Source organism: Canis lupus, chromosome X, assembly GCF_011100685.1.
Source record: "Canis lupus familiaris isolate Mischka breed German Shepherd chromosome X, alternate assembly UU_Cfam_GSD_1.0, whole genome shotgun sequence".
Classification (NCBI taxonomy): domain Eukaryota; kingdom Metazoa; phylum Chordata; class Mammalia; order Carnivora; family Canidae; genus Canis; species Canis lupus.
The window spans coordinates 55750999-55774429 of record NC_049260.1 but is presented as its reverse complement, the minus strand read 5'-3'; the positions used below and the strand labels follow the sequence as shown (position 1 = coordinate 55774429).

At 48.2% G+C, this 23431-nt stretch overlaps 1 protein-coding gene and 1 long non-coding RNA gene across 8 annotated transcripts; one reads left to right on the top strand and one right to left on the bottom strand.

The window, feature by feature from the left end:
- Positions 1-3696: 3696 nt before the first annotated feature.
- On the bottom strand, positions 3697-13028 carry GJB1 (gap junction protein beta 1). 6 transcript variants are annotated; one of them, XM_038587672.1, is made up of 2 exons: positions 12906-13028; positions 3697-5237 (listed from the first exon to the last, which is right to left on the bottom strand). In XM_038587672.1, exon 2 carries the CDS (start codon positions 5219-5221, stop codon positions 4370-4372), a length of 852 nt encoding a protein of 283 aa, XP_038443600.1. In that variant the 5' UTR covers positions 5222-5237; positions 12906-13028; the 3' UTR covers positions 3697-4369. The 6 variants fall into 6 exon arrangements, with proteins under 6 accessions (XP_038443600.1, XP_038443595.1, XP_038443599.1 ...); XM_038587667.1 differs by lacking the exon at positions 12906-13028 and adding an exon at positions 10731-10885; XM_038587671.1 differs by lacking the exon at positions 12906-13028 and adding an exon at positions 9513-9663.
- Positions 9722-16145, top strand: LOC106558461. Of its 2 annotated transcripts, none has more exons than XR_005386323.1 (4): positions 9722-9868; positions 11408-11675; positions 14836-14908; positions 15461-16145. It is a non-coding gene; the product is annotated as an uncharacterized LOC106558461 (long non-coding RNA). The 2 variants fall into 2 exon arrangements; XR_005386322.1 differs by having other exon boundaries at positions 14836-15074.
- The last annotated feature ends 7286 nt before the right edge of the window (positions 16146-23431 follow it).

Sequence of the window (23431 nt, the reverse complement as noted above, 5' to 3'; positions counted from 1 at the left end):
TAAAATCTTTAAAAAAAACCCTTAGTGGTTTCCACCACCGGTAGGACAGTTAAGACTGTCCTCTTACAGTGACACACCAGGCCCATCACAAGCTGGTCATAATTTCCCTTTCCTGTCTCCTCTCTAGCCATTCCACCCTCCAATCCTCCACAGTGGATTATTTGTCTCACTCAAGATAGCATCACACCCTTTCAGATAACCTGTCTGTCCTTTGCCCACCTTATCCCTCTCCCTAGAATGCAACAATCCTTTCCCTGCCTGACAGTTCAGTGGCCCGGCCTAATCCAGGAATCAAAGGGACCCCAGCTCAGGGGGCCTTTATGGCTCCCACTCTCCCATAGGTCACATCTGGCATTTTCATATTGTGGAATCAGGAAATGGAGCAAGCATTCTCCTCTAGCCACCACCGTGTGCACCCAGGCTATCTGATTGGGCATCTGAATCAGTTCATGGTTGCCATGCCAATTCTCTGTGGATACTGCAGCCTGCTTTGAAATTCCAACCCAGTTGGGAGGTGGGGCTTGACTATGCTCCTAGTGTAGCCACTCCCCTCATCCAGAAGCTGACTCTTTTCCTTGTCCCCAGCTCCTAGTATCTCTGCACACGGATGCCTCTAAAACCCCATAAATGTCCCTAAAAGTACCAGTACCAGGAGAAAGAGTAAGTAAGAAGTTCCTGTTACTCAGCTTTTTCTGCCCCCAGATCAGATCCCTTGAATATGCAATATCTCTTGAACTTTGCTGTTTGGATTGTTGTCCACTCCCCAGGGGATCCAACCTTATTATCACCAAGTTCCTTCCGCTAGCCCCAGTCCCACTGATCCAGCCTCCCTCCTTTCTAGCTCACTACAAGTCCTAGCATGCCTTAAGGCTGTGGTATCTGCATTTCTGATAGTATCTTACCTTACTTTACAGTTTCTAACCAGTTTTTGCACACATCTTCTTTGATTCTCACAAAAGGTCTGTGGAAGGAGAGGTAGAGAGGTGATTATCCACCTTCTATAGCAGACGAAGAAACAGAGAACTCAGGGTGAGTATCAGGTGTCCAGGGGGACAGAGCTAATAAGATGGCCAGCCTGGTCTCTTTATTGACAAGCCCTCTTCGCCACTGTGGTCACACTTCGTAGTTTGATTGTCTACGCAGCAGGTGCTATACCCACTTGCCTCCCATTTGGCCTTTACACACACTCTTGGGACAAGCCTCAGATCAAAAAGTCAGTCCTGGGTTAGCCCTGACCGACCCTCCTCCCTCCCTGCAACATCATGTGCTCCAGCCCTCCTCAGAGTCCTCTGGCCCGCTCCCATCTGGGTCACAGGACACAAGGGTAAGTGTCCTCCCTTTGGCTGCATTGCCAGTTTGTGGCTTTACTGTCCCACCACTGCCCCCTGGAGAGGAAAGCCTTCATCTGGAGTTGGAGCTTCTCTGCCGAAGGAGATTTGTAGGATCTTTTGAAGAGAAAACTAGATAATCTGAAGTGATGGGAGGTATGGAGCTTTTCAAATGTGGGGAGGGCAGGAGGTTCTTGCGTGGAACCAGGAGGACGTTTTTAAAGAAAATCATTTTCTTGATGGCCTTTTGGACAGAGAGGAGAGATGCTCTGTGTTCCTTGTGCTCTGTTGGGCTCCAGGGGCAGGGGGAGGATTTTGATAAGAAAAGGAATTTCTGGCACCTGGGTGGCTCAGTGGTTGACCTTCTGCCTTTGGCTCAGGTCATGGTCCCGGGGTCCTGGGATCGAGTACCGCATTGAGCTTCCTATAGGGATCCTGCTTCTCCCTCTGCCTACGTCTCTGCCTCTCTCTGTGTGTCTCTCATGAATAAATAAATAAAATCTAAATGAAAAGAAAAAAGAAAAGGAATCTCTCCCACCTTGGGAGACCTGGGGGTGGGGACCTCTTTTGTCGCAGGATATGGTGGCATTTTCTAAAGAGAAAGGAAATCTCTTGCAGAAAAGTAACCTCTCTCTTTTAAGGAAGGGGGAAGCTGTCTCTCAGGGACTGCTGAGTATGGGAGGGTGGGGGGCAGCACAGGCAGGGGAGGCTTACTCTTTCTTCTCTAAAGGAGAAACCTCCTCGAATGAGGAAACCTTCCATGCTTTCTGTCTGAAGGGAAAAGACTGTTTCTAGAGGAGAACAGTTCTTTTTTAAAAATTTTTTTAAAGATTTATTTATTTACTTATGATAGAGAGAGAAAGGCAGAGAGAGAAAAAGGCTCCATGCCGGGAGCCTGACGTGGGACTCGATCCTGGGACTCCAGGATCGCGCCCTGGGCCAAAGGCAGGCACCAAACCGCTGAGCCACCCAGGGATCCCAGTTCTTTTTTTTTTTTTTTTAGATTTATTTATTTATTTATTCATGACAGGGAGAGGGAGAGGGAGAGGGAGAGGGAGAGGGAGAGGGAGAGAGAGAGAGAGAGAGAGAGAGAGAGAGAGAAGCAGGCTCCATGCAGGGAGCTCAATGTGGGACTGGATCCCGGGTCTCCAGGATCACACCCTGGGCCGAAGGCAGTGCCAAACCACTGAGCCACCTGGGCTGCCCTAGAGGAGAACAGTTCTGATGAGATTATGCCCTATTTGTTCTTCCTTTCTGACGTACCTGTCACAGTCACCATACTCTGACAGGGAGTGGCAAATCATTTTTTCTAGTAAGAGGTAGAGGAACTTGCTAGGGAGGAGGTGGGGAGACTTTTACTCTGGAAGGCTCCCTGGTGAGGGCAGCGACTCTAAGATGGGGAAAACCCTGTGACTCTGGGGAAGCCTTTTAGGAATCCCAGAAGCCTAGAGTGCCAAAAGGAGCTTAGACATGGGTGAGGCCAGCCTTCATTTGCTCGCAAGGAAACTAAGGCTTGGCGCAGGGAGTGTCTGACACCTAAGGGACAGAGGTAGGACTTGAACCCAGCCTGGGGCTTTTACCATCACAGCTGCCAGAGGGTGGGGAGGTTACCTGCTGCTTGGGAGTGATGTGATGCCTGATGCCCTGATGACAGGGAGGAGACCTGGCTGTGAAATGTCTGACCTGCATTTGGAGACATCTCTGGGATGGGAGGTTGATTCCTGACAGAAGAAAACTGGGGACAAGGGTGGAATTAGAGGCTCTGTCCAATCCAGGAGAGGGGTCAGGGTCACAGTGCAGTCCAGTGGGTAGCTGGCAGGGGGAGCATCAGTTTGCGGTGAGCACCCAGTTTCAAGGGAAGAGGGGGGACAGTTCTCCCAGGGGTGTGGGGGAGGGGCCCTCATCCAGGGAATGTGTGCTACCCTTTCTGAGACTTGTGAAATCTATCATTTCCTGTCTCTCCAGATGGAGTTGTCATTTTGATGTTTTTCAAATCAGAGGAAGGTGCCCAAGGAAGCTTATTGAGGTAATATAAATGTTTTCTAATATATGGTGGTCATGTTTACAAGACTGCACGCAATTATGAAAAACTTGATAAACTATACTTAGACTAGATGATAAAAATAAAATGAAAGAAGGAATTTAAGGTATTTGTTCTCATAAAGCTGTTATTTAAAAAAAAATGTTAAGTCCCCCCTCAAAAACAAAACAAAACAAGACACACAAAAAAACCAGACAAGTGTGGCTCACGGTGTCCCTATGTCTGTTGCCCATTGCTTTCTAGATCAGCAAAAAACCAAGGCCAGCTCATCCAGGGGGAGGTCAGAGGTTGCAGGAGAAAGAACTTGACAAACACACAAGCCACCTCTTCGTTTACTGTAAAATCCTGTTTAATGTGTAACATTCCAGGCAGAGAGAGGCCTTGGGAACTAGAGGCAAGGGTGGCCCTGACCAACTCCCACTTGAACTTATCTGCCTGCTCCTCCCTCCCTCCCTAATTCCTCCTCCCCAGACCTGTCCTCCTTTTCCTCAAGACCGGCACGCAAAGCCCTATTCTTCCTTTTCTTGCCTCTCCTACCCTCCCTTCTCCACCCACACATCCACACCACCCTCCTTCCATTCCACTTGCCCACTTCCCTCCCCACTGATGTGACTCCAGAAATAGGGTATCTGACAACATGGGGTTAAGATTAGTTTCACAATTGGATGCTGTCAGAGCATCCTATCTCCTGTCCCCAGTGGCCGCAGGGAGAGGGAGAGGGAAGAGAAAGGGGGTACAGATGAGAAGAGCTGCCCACACCCCCAACAACCTTGAGCACTCATGTGGGTGGCCTCTGGTTCCCCACTCCTGGGGCCCCCCAGACAGAAAGCCCTGGGGTGAGGGGAAGGAAGGGAACGAGGGAGAGAAGGACAATTTTGATCCAGCAGTCCCTAGCAGGCAGAGGCCTGCACCCTGGCAGAGGGGAAGGAGGGGCAGGCCTGAGGCAAGGTGGTAGAGGGGGTGGGGGGAGGCGGGATGGGAGGTTGCCTGGTGTGTGGCATCAGCAGGCCGAGCAGCGGTCGCTCTTCTCAGCCAGCCCGGCCCCAGTGCCGGGGCTTCGGCGCAGTATGTCCTTCAGAGAGCCGTCCTGCTCGCTCAGCAGCTTGTTGATCTCATTCTGTTTGTATTCAGGTGAGAGGCGGTGGCCGAAGCCCGAGCCCTTGCGGGAGGGCGGATTGGAGCGGCGCTGGGCCCGGCGGGCGCAGGCCCGGATGATGAGGTACACGACCTCGGCCACGTTGAGGATGATGCAGATGCCAGAGGCGGCCAGCATGAAGACAGTGAAGACGGTTTTCTCCGTGGGGCGGGACACGAAGCAGTCCACTGTGTTGGGGCAGGGGTAGGCCTCACACTTGACTAGCCGCACCATGGCGTAGCCAGGGTAGAGCAGATAAAAGACGTACATGAAGGCGGCCTCAAACAGTAGCCGGAAGACCACACTGATGACGTAGGTCCACCACAGCGTCCCTGAGATGTGGACCTTGTGCCTCTTCACCTCCTCCAGGTGCAGCGGGTCCCCATGGCCCTCGAGTCGCAGCATTTTCTTTTCTATGTGCTGCTGGTGAGCCACGTGCATGGCCACGAGGAGCGCTGGGGTGGAAACCAAGATGAGCTGTAGAGACCACAGCCGCACGTGGGAGATGGGGAAAAAGTGGTCGTAGCAGACGCTGTTGCAGCCAGGCTGAAGGGTGTTGCAGATGAAGGACGACTTCTCGTCACCCCACACACTCTCCGCGGCCACCACCAACACCATGATCCTGAATATGAAGATGACGGAGAGCCATACCCGGCCAATGGCGGTAGAGTGCCGGTTCACGCCACTGAGCAAGGTGTACAAACCTGTCCAGTTCATCCTGCCTCATTCACACCTGCAAAACAGGAGCCACAGGGCAAGCTGGCAGAAAGCTGGGGCAGAAAAGTGGGTGCCGTAACATTGCCTGACACACCCCCTCCTGCCCCCGTCACCCTTTCCGAGAGCCAGTGACAGGAAGGGAAGAAGGATAGTCATCGCTTTCCTCATCACCCCATGTCCACTGCCAGCCTCTCCTCCTCCTCCTCCACCTCTTCCTCCTCCTCCTCCTCCTCCTCCTCACTTGACTTGACTTCCCTGAGCCCCATCTGCCTTCTTTGCTTTCATGCAACGTTCTTTCCTCTCTAGCCCCTTTCTTCACCAGGCCCATTTTGTTCTGCCATCAGCCATTCTTTTTAGCTCCCCATCCCCCAGCTCCTTAGCTCTGGACCTAGGGCGAACCCAACAAATCCCGTTACCTTGGGGAGCGCCTATCCCTGAGGCCACCCAGACAGGTCCCCTATGGTCTCATGTCTGTGCAAGGGGAGTGGTCCCTGGGTCCACGCCTGCGTTCCAATTCATCGCCGCCCGGTGCTGGGGAGTCATATGCTGCTTTATACCCAGTGTCTGCACAATGGGACCTTTGTGGAGCTCTGAACAACGCCCTTTAGAATTCAGATCAAACGCCCTGACTTCCGCCCACCCTACACACAGAGCACTTGTGTCCCAGCGCCGGACACCCAGCCTGCACCCACCTGTTCTGTGCCCGCCCGGTCCATCGCCGCACCCGCCCCACAGCCCCACCAGAAGAATGGCCATGGCAGTGGGGGGTGGGGGGAGATGGAACAATACAGGTGCATGTACAAGGGGACCCAAGGGGACCAGGAGACTCTGGGCTGAGGCCGTCCCCCATGACTCTACTAGAAACTTAGGGTCAGCAGGATTTTACCTAAATTGAGATCCCCTACAGGGGATGGGTGAGTTCACTCATCTGTCCCAAGCCAGGAATTCTGTTAAGCTTTTTCCCATACATTCTCTCCTTGGACCCTCTCAGCAAGCCTCCAGGGACTTTACCCCAGTCTTTCCAGATGAGGAGGCTGAAGCTCAGAGAAGTTAAGTAACTTACTCAAGGTTACACAGCTAAGAAATGTTACAGTAGAACGAAACACAAAAGTATCTGAAGCAGAAGTTTCAGCTCTTTCCACCATATGCTCTTTGGACTTTTGCTGCTGGTGTTGGCAAAAGCAAAAGCCAGCCATTCAGAACGACAATGAAAGCAAGGGTTAATGCTACCCATTAGGACACAAGAAACATGGGAGCAGAGGACCTGTAAATACTTTCCGACTCCAGTGTCACGGAGCAAGGCCTGACCATCCCTCCTTGAGCTTCAGGACAGAGAACCCCCAGTGGACAGGTGGGCACACAGGGAGTACAAACCAGAGGGAGAAAGCAAAAATTAGCAGGCAAACAGAAGGTTAAAAGATGGAATAGGTAAGAGTCATACACCTTTGGGTTCGAATCCTGGTTCTTCGCTTGATATGACCATGGGCTAGATCCCGACCTTCTCTGAGCCAACTTGCTCATCTACAAATGGGGTTAGTACCCAGGGTTATCATGAGCTTCAGTGAAGCAACCTGCAAAAGTTCTCAGCTCCAGTTTCATAGCTGATGATTAAGGGAGGTAAGCACCTTATCAGGAAGAAAAAACATGTTGCTCCAGGGACTGGGTGGTCTGCCAAACCCAACACCCCTCTTTTTGCTGCCCAATGCTGCCCATTGACCTATGGTGTCTGTCCTGAGATAGAACAGACTGTTCTGTGGCTGCCCTGCCCCCAACATCAAATGTACATTGTAATCTCCTGGTTTCCTGAGCTTGGCTATTGCTCTAGGGAAGAAATTCCCCTTCTGTGCTTTAGGCAGGCAAAGAAGGCCTCCTCTTACCTCCCACCACTTATTCCACAGCAGGAAACTGGATGTGAGGAGAATACACAGGCCTGCACCCCTAGGAAATGTAGGGCATTTCCTGCCCCCAGTGCAGGGGCAGTGCTGGTGGCAGAAGCCCTGTATTCAGGTCAGTGGGAGGGGGGTTCTTCTCTGTTGTAGTGGGGAGGGGGAATATATCAACCACAGAAAACTTGGGGAATGGGATGCAAGAAACTAGAGGACGGAGGGATGGTCCACGGGACATAGATTACTTCTCTGAACAAGGTTTTATTTTTTCAAAAAAAAAAAAAGCCTGAGTGACCAGCATAGGAACAGGGGTGCCCTTTTTCCTAAGCCCCTGGTTCCAAAGGCAGAGCTGCCACAGGAGGTATAATGGTTAATGGTAAAGTAATGCTTCATCTGGTGACACACGTTAGTTCACAAACAGGTGGTTGAGGAACATTATTAAGAATAATCATTTATGGGGTGCCTGGGTGGCTCTTGGTTAAGTGTCTGTCTTTGGCTCAGGTCTTGATCCCAGGATCCTGGGATGGAGCCCCACATCAGGCTCCCTACTCAGTGGGGAACCTGCTTCTCCCTCTCCCTCTGCCTGCTGCTCACTCTCTCTGTCAAATAAATAAATAAAATCTTAAAAAAAAAAAAAAAGAACAACCATTTTCTGAGCACCTGTGAGGCCAGGCCTTGTGTAAACTTCAGAAACTCATGTAAACCTCAGAACAACCCCAGGAGGTAGGTGTCCCTTTTCATCTTCATGTCACAAAAAAGGAAACTGAGGTAAAGAAAGCTGAAGGGACTTGTCCAAGGGTCACATGGAGTTAGTGCAGTTAGTATGTGATGGGAATGGGATTGCAGCCAGGCCAAGCTTACTCCAGAGCCCATACTTTTTCCCATAAGCTCTACCACCTTGGCTAGAATTCTAATTTTTCTTTCTATGAGTGTTTTTATTTTGTATTTGTCTTTTGAGAGAGAGAGCTGGGGGCGAGAAGGGGGGGCAGAGGGAGAGAATATCAAGCAGACTCCGTCCCCAGCACAGAGCCAGATGCAAGGCTCGATCTCACAACCCCAAGACCCCGATCTGAACTGAAACCAAGAGTCGGACACTCAACCAACTGAGCCTTGCAGATGCCCGTCTATGAGTGTTTTTAGAAAAAGGGAGATCCAAAACTGGTCTGGCTTATATCTTCCTCTAGCCCCTTCTCCCCTTTCCTATTGACTGCTAACTCATCCCTCTTCCTTCCTGGGGCTTGCGGCTCACTGCCTCTGTATCTGTTCTATTTTCCCTGCCTTACCTTTCTCAGACTGCTTCCTCAGACTCTGAAGCAAACGTCAGCTATTCTCTGTGCTCCTCAATGGTGCCTCTCAGTCAGCCTGGCCACTCCTGAATTTTTAGGTTGTGAGCACTCCACCTCTCATTTTGCGCCTTCTGGGACATAGCCAGCAGCTCCCTTTGGGGCCCCTAAGCACCCTTGTGTGGGCACTGAGATCTCGATTTTTGCTCTCTCCTTTGGATGGAGAGCTTATCCCTATGTCAACATCAGTACCTCAAGGGTCTCATTCTAAAAACATCCAGGGGAATGACCTGATTTTGAAATCCAAACTGTTTTTGTGACTTTGGGTTAAAGTCCATGCACTGATATGCTCTGTGTTGCTCCAGACCTGTTTTTACCCTGGTGTTTCATTAGACAAGACTTCTCTGGCTGTGTCAGGCCCTGGTCTTGGCTTCGGATTCACATGTGCCCGGGCACTCCAGCACAGTTCAACATCAGGAGATCGCACTTAGTCCATACAACAGTCCTGTAATACTATCCCCATTTTTTGGACAAGGAAGTTGAGGCTCAGAGAGGTTAAATAACTTGCCTCAATGGCAACTCTGCAAAAGGGTAGAGTCAGGTTTCTGTTTTCTTTCTGCTCTCAGAGCCTTTACATCGCACTGCCTTTAACAGCCTCTCTTACTCTGCGTTCTAACAGAGACCAGGCCCACAGCTCAGAACTTCTACTCCTTCCCATGTGCACTCACCTGTGCAGGTCTGGGCACACACACGCACATGCATATCATACATGCTCATCAAGTCTCTCTCTTTCTGCCCCCACCTCTTCCCTGTCCCTCTTTCCAACTATAGGAAATCCTGGTGTTTTTTGGTTCAAGAGGAGGGCCCTGACTGGACTGGATGAGGTTATATTCAGTCTCAGACTCACACTTGCTCCCCCATTTCATGAGCAGTCCCCGGCCAGGAAAGAACCAGGGGCTTCCTTTGAGATTTCTTCCTGAATTCCAGGCCACCTTCATCTGTTTGGTGTGGCCAAGGCCAAGCTTCCCTGGCCCCCTCCTTCCTTCCCCCGCTGCCCTTCCCTGCCTCCACCCTTGTGGCCTCACTGCACCCAGGGCACTTGGCTTGTCCTCTCCACCCTACCATATATGTATTGTGGCCAGGCTGGGGTCAGGGTCACTTCAGCTCATTCCGGTTTTCTCCTTCCCTCCCTCGGCCACGGTCTTTTCCTAGGAACTGTTAATGTCAGCTCCCTTCCTCACTCTGGACTATACCCTCTTAGTCCTCCTTCAATGATCAGACTTCCTGTTGCTCTCTACTTGGGCTTATTATGACAGCCACCACCTGTGGAATGCCTATAGTGTTCTAGAGGCTGTATGTTCATTAACTCCTGTCCTCACAACAAGCCTGTGAGCTGTGGACTATTGTCTTCAAGTCACAGGTGGAGCTACGGGGGCTCAAAGACACTGAGTAACTTACTAGGCAGCTGCTAAGCAAAGGTGCTGATAGTTAACTTCGGACTCACGGACTCACGTTGATCCCTCACCAGAGCCGGCAGTGGGGGGGAGGTGTCCCTCCCTATTGCTCTTGCTGCATTCTCGTATCTCAGTCTCTCTCTCCAAACCTCTCTGGTCTATATCCTCTCCCGTGTCTCCTTTACTTAGTCTGTGCCCTCTGCTGGGGCCATCCCCAACAGCTGCAACAGCTTTCAAACAGCTGGGGGGCTACCCCTCCTTTCCATCACTAAAATCATCAAAGTTGCTCCAGGCTCAGCTTGAGTCTGCCTAAACTCCCTCAGGAGAGAGGAGAGCCATGCTCCTAAATCCCGGCCCCATTGGCTGTCCCTCTCCACTGCTGAGTGCCCTGCATTCATCCGTCTGTCTGTCCATTGGCAGCCCTGGGTTGTTGCATGCCTGCTTTACCTTCTAATGGGTGGGGGGAAGAAAACAGCACCTGGAAGTGCCCAACAGTACCACCAAACCTTAATCCTATTTGGCAGGAAATGTCTGAAAGAGAGGAACTTGGCCACCCTGTGCCTTGGGGGTGGGGTTGGCGGTGGGGGGCTCAAGTCTTCCTGGGAATTGAGCCCTGTGAGGATGAAGGGAATCCATGGCTGGGAGTAAACGAGGGAGAGAAGAAGCAACTCTGAGCCTGAAGAGAGGATAAGAGTTGAAGGCTCCAGAGAGAGGCTAAGCAACCCTGGCCCCTGGCAGGAGGGGCCTTGCTCTACCCAGAGGGAAGCACAGAAGGGATCTCAGTGGCTTAATGCTGAGGCCCAGAGAAGGCAAAGCCCAGGCCTCTCTCCAGCCCCCATCTCTTTCCCCCTGTGCCACACCAGTTCCCCCTCCCCAGCCTCCTCACCTGGTTGCTGCTGCCCTTTCCCAGGGAATGTCTGCAGGTGTGTCTGCACTATGCCACTAGGTGCTGTCAGCCCAGGCCAGGGGAGGGACAAAGAGCCCAGGGCCGGAGCCAGATATGGCCCACAGCCCAAGAGGAACCAGACAAACATTAACCAGCCCCGCCTCCTCCCACAGTCATTAAATAAGATTGATCCCCTGAGCTCCCAATGGGTTTGGCAAGACAAATCACATAGCCTGCAGTTACTGCCCTGTCCCAGAGGGAGAGAGGCTCCATTGTCACCCATGTGCCCATGTTTAGCCCATCTGGGAGGCTGCACTGGACCTGGGCTCATTAACAGCCCTCAGGCTTCCCCCATCCCTGGGCCATAGGTGGATCTGGTGTGTGGGGCGAGTTGCAGAGAGGGCTCTTGCACTGGGTGCCATCCCTCTCATCCCTTATAGGTCCCAGCCCCTAAAATGATATGACTATGGGGAGAAAAAAAAGACATGGGCAGTGCCTACTTGTACCTACTGACATCAAGGCGGGGGATGGCAGTGCTCCCTCCATACAGCAGGACCACGATGTTCTTTGGCCTTCTGCTTATTGTCTGTGTCCCGAGTGGCTGGACATGGACCAAAGTATTTCCAATCCCATCCCAGAACCCTGAAACCTCTTCAAAGCTTGCCTTCTACCCTCAGGGCCAAGGCAGTTGAACCGCAAAGCATATCGTGTGCAGCAACAGATCTTGGCAATCATTAAGGTAAACAGGGAGTGTCAACCATTAATGAAGGGTCATCCAGTTTGAAGGAGAGTTTGCCTTTGCCTGAAGACCCTGCTAATTCTGTGGCCTGAGCAGCTGTGAAGAAGTGAAGTCAACAGAAACCAATCCCCTGGCTTCTGCTCTTCCCCATAGCCCAAGCTCACTGCCAGAGTGTCAGAGCCTTGGCTTCCCTTGACCAGACACAGGTATGTGGACACATGAACCAATAAGTCTTACTGGACACCAGCTGGGCACCCAGGCTGAGAAAAGTAAGGAAGGGGTAGGTAGCAGAAGAGGGGGAAACCTCCCAGCTGTTTTTAAGGAAGTTATCAACTTCCCAAAGAGACAGGACCAAGACTCAGGAAGTCACAATGAAAACTGTTTAGTTATGTGGTTCTGACTTACACTGCTGAGAAAGTTGAAGGAGGGAAAGTGGGTGTTAGCTGAAGCGATCGGGGAAGGCTTCCTAGGGGAGGTGAGGCTTGAGTGGAGAAATCAAGGATGGGTAGGAGTTTGAAAGGGGAAGGGCAGGGCCAGCATTGCAGGGAGGAGAAAAGGTGTGAGTAAAGGCCCAGTGGTAGGAAGGAGCAGGGCATGTTTGAGGACAGACGGGAGGCAGGGCTGTGGTGGGGTGGCTGTGGAAGATACCATCCATCTGCTAAAGGGATCAGAGTATGAAGGACCCTTAAAGCCAGGTAGGAAAGTTCTTTAGTGAGTGTCTGGTAAACTTGGTATAAGGCAAAATTGAGCCAGATACCATGGGGGTGAGGCTGACTGGGGGTGATCCTTTGGTACCTGGTGATTCCCGCTTTAATGTACGGTGGTGCCGAATAGATAAAGAGGAGTGGCACTTTCTGAGTGCACCATGTCTGAAAGGCAATATTCCAGGCACTTTGCAAGTGTTACTTTGGTTGATCCTCAGAGTAACCCCATGCACTGGGCATTATTAATATTCCCATGTTACAGGGCATTGAGGCACACAGATGTTAAATGACATAACTGAGATCACCCAGCTTCGTTGTTAGCAGTCTGGCTCCAGAATGGGTTCTTTTAACCACTACACCATAGCTTGATGAGCTCTATGGGTCCCACTGAGAATCAGAGTAAGGACTGGTTCCTGACTCTAGAAAGTTCTTGGCTAGCAGGAGAGGTGGGTACCTACAATAATGGAGGTATATGTGGCTATATATATGTAATGTATATGTAGCTATGAGGTGCCAGAAGGCATTTAGAAGTATGAAGAGGGTAGGTTTAGTGGAAGAGGCAGAGTTGAAATTGGATCACAAAGGAGATGGAGAGTCCAAGCGTTCCAAGTGACAGCAAGCAGTGAGATGTGTTTAGGGAATGGTAGGCAGACCTGTTTGACCAGAAGAGAGAGCTCCTTTAGCAGAGCTCCTAGGAAGGGAAACTACAGGTCAATATCACTATGTACTCACTGTTCCTTGGAGTTCTGGCAGGATCTCTTTAGGGTGAGTCTAGCTGTGTGTGTAGTTCTGGGCTACAGGAAATCTATTTGAATAGTTTCTAGCTGTATAAAAAAATAGTCGCTAGTATCAACTTGTCCTCTTCCTATTTACTGCAACTTGCACATGTCTTCTGGATGGGGTCCTGCCACTGCAAGAGAGAAAAAGAAAGAGGACGAGCGAGGAGCGAGAAAAGTGGGCATGGTGGGGTGGGGGGAGACATGAGGAGAAACTGTACTACAGTGAGCAATGAAAATCCATTTGCTCCTGGGAAGCAGCTAAAATCAGCTTCTGCCTGGAATCCTAAGCACGCTTTCTGCTTACAATGGGTGTTCGGGGAGAATATTTTTTTAAAGATTTTATTTATTTATTCATGAGAGACACACACAGAGAGAGGTAGAGACATAGGCAGAGGGAGAAGCAGGCTCCATGCAGGGAGCCCAATGCGGGACTCAATCCCGGGACCCCAGGATCACGCCCTGAGCTGGAGGCAGATGCTCAACCGCTGAGCCACCCAGGCGTCCCATGGGGGAGAATATTTTAAAATTTTACATCCGCCGGCTTATTTCCTCAGATTCACTCAGGGAGAGCTTCTTTAGGTCTTGAAACATGCAAAAGAGGCCTTAAACATAAGCCTGCTGTCTCCGGCATGGCTCAAACATCAGCCTAAAAGAGAGCTTTCCCCAGTCCTATTCCACCCAGGACCAGAACAGTTGGTGGAGGAAACCAGTCCCATTATTAAGAGCACAGCTCACCAGCCACATCATCTGAGTCCAGAGCGTCGGACCTCATCAGCAGAATCAGCAGGCTGGTGGGAGCTCTGATCATTACATTACAGAGCAATGCCACTTGTCTCCACACAGCAATCCTGAGGCTTCCTCAGATGGCATGCAGCAGCACTGCCTCGCATGTGGAATCCATCATCCAGCCTGTCCCTGGGCTTCATTACCAAACAAAATATGGCATTTTGTATGGCTTTGATCAATGAGACAGCATTAATGCACGGCTCAGAAATCAAAGGAGACAGCTTTCAATATAAATGTTGCTTAAGACACACAGGCAAAAATTCTTCCCAAATGGGTCCATAGGATAAGGAAATTGCAAACCCCGAAAATTTGCAGAACATTTTCAAAATTCTCCACCCCATAGCTCAGGCTGTGGAAGGTTTGTGCGAACTATTTCCAGGAAGGGCTGCTAGGGAAAGATAGAAGTGGTCCTGTATTCATAATTGGTGTTGGTTTTCACAAATCCTTTACAAAAAGACACATAATTACATGGATGAGTCTGTGCCCCCCAGGGATTCATTTTTTAAAAGAGGTCAACTTGGGGCACCTGGGTTGCTCAGTCGATTAAGCATCTGCCTTTGATTAAGCATCTGCCTTTGGCTTAGGTCACGATCCTGGGGCCCTGGAATTGAGTCCCCAGGTTCAGAGTCGCATTGGGCTCCCTACTCAGCGAGGAGTCTGCTTCTCCCTCTTCCTCTGCCCTCCTCCCTGATCCTTCTCTCTTTCTCAAAGAAATAAATAAAAATATTTTAAAAAATAATAAAAGAGGCCAACTCGAGGGAGTTATCCATATTTTTTCAAAGGGGTTTCTGAAGAACTTACCCAGATAGTACACCAATTCACTTGACAAGTAGACATATACCTTTTGCTCTAAGAACAGTTTGGAGTGGGGAACAAAAGCAAAGTTGTTTCAACCCCTCCCACCCAAAAAAACCCCTAATTGTATGAAATATCCTACAACCAGCTCCACATAGGATGGCACACTCATTCGACCAATAGTAAAGCCTAAAGGTGAGGTGGTGTTACTTGCATAGATTTCCTGGAAATAGAGCCTTAACCAACACCATATGCACTCCCTGCAATTTGGAATTCACTTTGCCGCTGTTTCTGTGTTTTAGGAAGACCCTAATTCCTGGGGTTCGAGGAATGGTACTATGGTTCACTGATGTCTGATCGGTGCACAAACAGAAGGTATGCTTGCAAATGATTCCAGAAAGTTCTGCATCTTTTCACTAGACCAAGTAGCAAAGTGAAGAAAATGAAGTGGAAAGTAGGAATTTGGGGTCTCCTGTCCTAATGTTGCTTGTTTCAGCCAATACAGCCTGACGTCCATTTCCTGATCCTTCTGTTCTTGCGGGTATGTGTGTGTGTGGGGGGAGGGGGTGCAGTGTAAGACCTAGGGAGTCCTACAGGGATAGAATGTTCCCAGGTTGAATTCAGTCCTGGATTTTTACCCAAGGAGACTAGAGGTAGCGTGGTGGGGTGAAGAATCAGAGAGAAGTCCAGGTCACAGCCGGAAAAATGGGGCCAAGTGTCGAGTTTGAAGGGAGAAGTGAAAAGGACCCAGAAGAATTTAGCTCCTTCTGCTAATTGTCCAAGTTTGGGCAGTCAACCTGATGAACTGATGCCCTGTCCATTAAGTGGCTAGTGGTTTAGTCCTTTCCTTCCAGTTTTCTTTCCTTATATACACATGTCCATCATTGAAATCATATTGTATATACAAGAGATCTTGTTTTTTCGTAGGAACCATTCCCAGGTCTTCCAAACAGGAATCTTCTGATCTCTCATCCACCCCCTCAAACTGATGAGCCAATAAAACATGTAAACCTGGCCCCAAATAGAAGCCCTGGTGTTCACCGTCTCTGTTTACTCTTTGGACTCCTCCGCCCTTCCCTCCTTGGGCCTCAGCCAAGTTTGCCAACGGTAGCACCATGAATGCTTCATCTAGAATCCCCCTGCCTCAGCCATCACAACCACTATCCCTGCTATGTCCCCAAACCACCCAGCACTACCAAGTCAAAACCTAGGGAAATGCCGGCTGCCAATGACACCCTGAAGGTCCAAGCTTCTGCTGAGAAGCGCTGCTCATAGGAGCAGTGGTGGGCTGGCCAGGTTGGAAAACTCAGATGTTTTTGTTTCTACTCCACATGCCCCCGCCAACCCTGCTACAAATTATAGGGCTGATTCCTTGGCCAATTCAGATCTCTGGAATCCCTTGTCTTCTGCCTGAAGCCCCTCATCTCCCTGTCCACGAACATCCACCCATCCTGTGGTGGATAGGGAGCCAGAATATGTGTTACAGGGATTCCTGGACAGCTCTCCACCAGTGTGGATTCTAGCACCTGGTCAGGGGAGAAAACTGTGGGCCCGAGATGCACCCATAAGAGCTGACGCCTGGGTGGTTCAGCGGTTGAGCATCTGCCTTCGACTCAGGGCATGATCCCGGAGTTCTGGAATCGAGTCCCAACCAGGCTCCCTGCAGGGAGCCTGCTTCTCCACCCTCTGCCTATGTCTCTGCCTCTCTCTCTGTGTCTCTCATGAATAAATAAATAAAATCTTTTTTTAAAAAAGAACTTAGTCCAGTGCTAATTCCCATCCATAATGCTTTGTGCCTTCTATGAAACCAACTCAGCTCCAGCCTCAGCCAATTCAGTGTGTGTGTGTGTGTGTGTGTGTGTATGTGTGTGTGTATGTGTGTTGTGAAGGGGAAGATTGGGACCTAGTCCTGTGTACATTCTTTAAACTGCCAAATCAGTCCCCGAAATAGGCTCTGAGCCCCAGATAAAATGGTAAGCTCTAATACGTCTTCATCTTGAACAGCCTCCATTCTAAGTAACCTACTTTCCTTTATCTGTTCCTTGCACCCGAACAGGACAATCTTGCTCCCAAGCCTCCCAAGCAAAGATTTTGTCTCACTTCTATTTCCATCCCCATCTTGCCTTTGGTTTGCAGATTATGGTTCACCTCCAAGGCTTTGCCACCCCGGGCCTCCTCAAGTAAACCCTCTTCTGGTTGGGGGCCCCTAGGATTTCCCCCCGCCTCACTTCAGATGCAGACACATCCAGATGAGGGATTCTATAATTTGTGGGGCATCCACTTCAGATCCTCTGATTAAGCCTCCATTTTGGCCATTTTCATCCAACAAAAGACAAGGATGATTGAGCTACTTCATTGTCTCCTAGGAAATTGGTGCTTGGTGGCATTGGATTTGCCAGCATGAGGGTGCTTTTCAGAATGTCAAGCAGTTATTGATTTCTGAATCTGAGCTCATGCTTTACAATAAACACAAACCTCTCATTCTTGCTGTTGATGTCTCACCTCATAGATCTGGGGCTGGGCTGAGCTGTAGAATGCACTGAGTTTTGGCATTATTCCTAGAGAACGATATTGTCTATAGAACCAAGTTACACACCTTGATAAAGAAGCCCTGTTATCACATGAGTCATAAGAACTTCCAATCTATGATTATTTCACACTCATCACAAGCTCTTTTCCAAGAATTAATCTGTATTCTAAATTATGTAGCCATATACATTGCACTGGAGTGTTCTGCTCAGTTTGGGTGACAATGAGTTTTCCTCTGAGCCATGAAGAGCAATTTGTGATGTCAATTCCCTGAGCTGACTGCTGTTTCCAATTCCACACTCTGCTGTACCCCTCACACTGGAAATCTGAATGTCAGAAGATCTTCGCAACCTACGTCTGGATCCCAGGACATCTCTACGCCACCAAATGGTGTGGCTTTCTCAAACTGGATGGTATCTTCAACTGGGCTTTTGCCCTATCTCTTTTCCTTCTTAACCAATTTTTTTAAAGATTTTATTTATTTATTCATGGGAGACAGAGAGAGAGAGAGAGGCAGAGACATAGGCAGAGGGAGAAGCAGGCTCCCTGCAGGGAGCCCAATGCGGGACTTGATTCCAGGACTCCAGGATCACACTGAGCCGAAGGCAGATGGTCAACCACTGAGCCACCCAGGCACCCTTTAACCAAGTTTTTAAAAAGACACTTCTGTACTTGCTGTCTGCACTTCATCTCCCATTCACTGTTCAGTTCCATTCCCATCTGGCTTCTGCCCCTACAAACTACTTCATTGAAATAGTCTTCACCACAGTCACTTTGCTGCTAAATCTAATGGATAGCCCTCAGAACAAGTCTTACTAACTCTGACGTGTTTGATTCAGTTGACCACTCCTACCTTGAAATCTTCTTCCCCATTTGATATTTTTCTCTTTTTATATTAATTTTTTATGTTTGTCAATTACACAAGTAACACATATTCTTTATGGAAAAATTGGAAAATCCCCCCATAATCATAAGGATAAAAATTACAATAGTCTGTAACACCACCACCCAGAGATTAACATCAACAGGTGTGAAACCTTAGAGTTATTTTTCAGGATCCCTGGGTGGCGCAGCGGTTTGGCGCCTGCCTTTGGCCCAGGGCATGATCCTGGAGACCTGGGATCGAATCCCACATCAGGCTCCCAGTGTTGGAGCCTGCTTCTCCCTCTGCCTATGTCTCTGCCTCTCTCTCTCTCTCTCTCTCTCTCTCTGTGACTATCATAAATAAATAAAAATTAAAAAAATTAAAAAAAAAAGAAACCTTATAGTTATTTTTCAATGAAAATACATACATATATTCTTTTTGGTTTAAGCCCAATGCAAGGCTTGAACCCATGATCATGAGATCAAGACCTGACCTGAGATCAAGAGTCCGATGCTTAACCAACTGAGCCACCCAGGAGCCCCTATATGTATCTTTTCTTTTAAAGATTTTTTTTGAGAGAGAGAGAGAGACACAGAGAGAGAACACAAGCAGGGGGAGCAGCAGAGGCAGAGGGAGAAGCAGGCTCCTCATTGAGCAGAGAGCCCACTACAGGACTCAATCTCAGGAGATCATGACCTGAGCCGAAGGCAGCCACATAACCAACTGAACCATCCAGGTGCCCCACCTGCACGTACTCTTTTTTTTTTAAGATTTTATTTATTTATTCATGAGAGACAGAGAGAGAGGCAGAGACATAGGCAGAGGGAGAAGCAGGCTCTCTGCAGGGAGCCTGATGCGGGACTCGATCCCAGGGCCCTGGGATCACGACCTGAGCCAAAGGTAGATGCTCAACCACTGAGCCACCCAGGTGCCCACTTACATGTACTCTTAAAATACAATTGTCATCATATGATATCTATTTTTTTATTGAAGCCTAATTGACATATAACATTACATTAGTTTAAGGTGTACAAGATAATGATTTTATATTTGTATATACTGAGAAATGGTCACCATGATAAGTCTAGTTAAAATCTGTCGCCATATACAGTTAGAAATTTTTTCTTGGGATCCCTGGGTGGCGCAGTGGTTTGGCGTCTGCCTTTGGCCCAGGGCGCGATCCTGGAGACCCGGGATCGAATCCCACGTCGGGCTCCCGGTTCATGGAGCCTGCTTCTCCCTCTGCCTGTGTCTCTGCCTCTCTCTCTCTCTGTGTGACTATCATAAATAAATAAAAATTTAAAAAAAAAAGAAATTTTTTTCTTGTGATGAGAACTTTAACATCTACTCTTGTAGCAACTTTCATATATGTAATTGACTATAGTTACTATGCTGTACACTGCACTTCCATGACTTATTTCTTTTATAACTGAAACTTTGTACCTTTTAATCCTCTCCACCCATTTCAACCACCCTCCATCTCCCATCTCTGACAACCACCAATCTGTTGTCTGCAACATATTATCTTATATCCTCTTTCACTTGCCATTATATCATGACCATTTAAAAATGTCATTAGGGATGCCTGGGTGGCTCAGTGGTTGAGCATCTGCCTTTGGCTCAGGGTGTGATCTCCAGGTCCTGGCATAGAGTTCCACATTGGGCTTCCTGCATGGAGGCTGCTTCTCCCTCTGCCTAAGTCTCTGCCTCTCTCTCTTTCTCTGTCTCTCATGAATAAATAAATAAAATCTTTTTTAAAATGTCATCAAAAGCAGCCCTTTCTGTCCATGGATCCAATCTCCATGCTTTAATAGAAACACCTTAAAAATAAAATAAATAAAATAAAATAAAATAAAAATGCCATTGAAGGGATGCCTGGCTGGCTCAGTCAATGGAGCATGTGACTCCTGATATTGGAATTGTGAGTTTGAGCCCCATGTTAGGTATAGAGATAACTTAAAAATAAAATCTTATAAAATAAAGGTAAAAAGGCATTAATATGGGCAGCCCCGGTGGCCCAGCGGTTTAGCGCCTGCCTTTGGCCCAGGGCATGATCCTGGAGACCCGGGATTGAGTCCCACGTCAGCCTCTCTTTCTCTCTCTCTCTCTCTGTGCCTCTCATGAATAAATAAATACATAAAATAAAATCTTAAAAAAAGGCATTAATATTTCTCTAGAACTTGGTTTATGACTATATAATCTCCTTTGACTTTTGTTACACTTTTCTCTATTGGTCTCTCTCTTATCTTTGCTCCATGCTTTACTCTTACTCCACCCCTTAAAATTAAAAAAATTATATTTTATTTATTTGAGAGAGAAAGAGAGAGAGAGAGAACAAGCCAGGGGGAAGGGCAGAGGGAGAGGGAGAAGCAGACTCCCTGTTGAGCAGGGAGCCCAATACGGGGCTCAATCCCAGGATCCCAAGATCATGACCTGAGCCAAAGGCAGCTGCTTAACCAACTGAGCCACCCAGGTGCCCCCAAATATTTTTTATTAAGTAGACTCTACATCCAGTGTGGGGCTCGAACTCACAACCCCAAGATCAAGAGCTGCACGTTCTACCCACTGAGCCTGCCAGGCACCCCTGACTCTACCCCTTAAACGTCAATCCTCATGGTTCTGTTCTCTCTCTTCTCATCACTCTTGAAATTCTTCCTGAGCAGTCTCATCCACTCCATTCCCATGGCTTCAGTTACCGACAGTTGCAAACCTGTATCTTCATATTTCCTTCCTGGTTTCCAAATACAGATATATTACATGTCGATCTCATCTCTCCTGCTCTCAAACTTGTAGCTCCTCTAGTTGTCCCTTATCCCATTGAACCGTATTATATCCACCTATTGCCCAAGCCAAGAATCTGGGAAATTGGCATGAGTTTCCCCTTCCTGATCACTCTCCTACATTCCATATCCAATAAATAACTAAACCCTGTAGGTTTTACTTCTTCATATCTTTTGACTCCTTCTCTTCCTTTTTATCCCACTTCTACTGCCCTAGTATAGATTCTGATACTTTTACAATTGGAGACAGTTCCCTGTCTCCCTACCTTCATTCATGATCTCTTCCAATCCATTCTCTAAACATTCTTTAGAGTGGTCTTTCTGGAATGTATATCTATCTAATCATGTCACTCCCCTGCTTAAAATCCTCCATTGGCTCCTCACTGTCTTTGGAATAAAATCTGCCCACAACAGCTTTTCCCTGTTTACAAACTCTTCTTCAAAAAAAAAAAAAAAAAACTCTTCTTCATTCTCTGAAATTTAGCTCAGATAGTCTACTCTTCACATGCAAAGGCTGAGGAGTGGTGAGAGGTAGCCAGCAGCCTTTTGTGCTACATTTAAGACTTTAGGTTTTATTCTCTCCACTTTCTCTATCCCTCTGTTTCTCCCCTGTACTGTATTTATCCGTGATGGCACTTATGATAGTTCACCATATTGTCTGTTTACCTGTGTGTCTCCTCCATTAGAACAGTACTTTTCAAGGGCATGGGCCATTCATCTCTGTATCAGAACCTATGTTCCTGGTGCACAATGGGTGTCTACTAAATGACAATTGAATGAATGAATGGAGGTGGCCAACAAGGAAGTGAAATTGTGGGGCACCTGAGTGGCCCAGCAGTTGAGCATTTGCCTTTGGCTCAGGGCATGATCCCAGGATCCAGGACTGAGTCCCACATCAGGCTCCCTTTTGGGGAGCCTGCTTCTCCCTCTGCCTGTGTCTCTGCCTCTCTCTGTGTGTCTTTCATGAATAAATAAAATCTTTAAAAATATAAAAAATAAATAAAATTAAATTTAAAAAGGAAGTGAAATTGAGGCCTGTCTTTAAGCTGTCATCATGAGAATGCAGTCATCTTTCATCTTGGCCATACCCCAGGCCTCACTTCCAGAATTGGAATGAGCCTCACAGCAGCCTTAGCTAAAAGCTGTGTCCAGAATGGCCTGGAAAAGATCCAGCCACTGAGAAACCATAAAGGCATGTCACACATGCCAAGCTACTTGGCCTGCATCACTCATCACAGTTACCCACTCTTCCAAGGGAAACGATCCAAGGACCTCAGTCAAGATTCCCTTTCCAGGAAACATTAATTTCTGGATCATGGTAGCCTCCTTTTACAAATGGCTCCAAAGAGCTCCTGCTTCCACCTCTTCAGCCCCAGTCACTGCTTTTCACTTACTGGTAACCCACTCACTGGCTGGGGGTGATGGGCCTGCATAAATTTCAGTTTACTGAAAAGAATGTGGGGATAAGAGCTTTACCTGTCAGGTTGAAAGTTTCTAAGGCTGTTTTGAAGCACATTGTTGGAGATTTACCAATAAGGGTTCCCAGATTTTTCTTCTCTCAACATGTCACTCCTTGTCGAGCAACAGGAATTGATCTTGCTGAATTACTAATGAGAGGGCAGCTTGAGACTTGGCTCTGCTGTTTTTGTTTCATTTTGTTAAATATTTGTTAAGTACCTATTGTGTACCAGGAACTCTGTGAGGGGCCATGGAGGATGCAAAGGTGAATGAGATGAATTTCACTAGTTGTTTAAATAACCAGCTCTAGGGAGGCCTAGGTAGCTCAGTGGTTGAGGGTCTGCCTTTGGCTTGAGTCATGATCCTGGGGTCCTGGGATGGAGTCCCACATTGGGCTCCCCGTGGGGAGCCTGCTTCTCCCTCTGCCTATGTCTCTGCCTCTCTGTGTGTCTCTTGTGAATAAATAAATAAGTAATCTTTAAAAAATAACCAGCTCTAATATAAGGTGGGTGACATAAGTGTTAAACAGAGGTATAAGCAATATATTGTGGGAACACAGGTGAAAAAGAAAGGGGGGATGGAAACCCACATTTTCTACATGCCTAGCTATGATGGAAACTCCTGTCACATATATTATCATAGAGATTAATTCTGACTTGGGCAATCTGAAAAGTCTTCGTGCCCTAGACATTTGAGTTGGGCCTTGAGTAAGAATTAGACAGAAGGAAAATCAAAGTGAGGGCACTCAAAAGTCAGAGAACAGTATGTAAAAAGTCAACAGGGCATGAAGGTACATGAGCTGCTCAAGGAACACAGAGTATTGGACATGGCTGGGCCATGGAGTATAAAAGATAGTGTGGGTAATAAAAAAATGAAAAGGTGGGCTGACAATAGATTTTGGAAGAGTTTTGATGCCTAGCTTGGACATTTGGGTTTTATTTAGTAGGCAATGAGGAACCACTGAAACCTTTTTAATGAGGGGAACAACAAGATGGAAATGATGCCAATTAACTTGGCAGGATGAACTGGGGATGGGGTAGATGAGAGATTGCAAGAGTAGTTAGAGGTGACTGTCAATAATCCAGGCACAGGTAATAAGTATCTTTTTTAAAAAGGATTTTATTTATTTATTCATGAGAGAGAGAGGCAGAGACACAGGCAGAGGGAGAAGCAGGCTCCATGCAGGGAGCCCGACATGGGACTTGATCCCGGGTATCCAGGATCAGGTCCTGGGCTGAAGGCAGCGCTAAACTGCTGAGCCACCCA

Coding starts and splice junctions, on each gene's coding strand:
- GJB1 (XM_038587672.1), bottom strand. CDS start 5,221: ATGAACTGGACAGGTTTGTACACCTTGCTCAGTGGCGTGAACCGGCAC.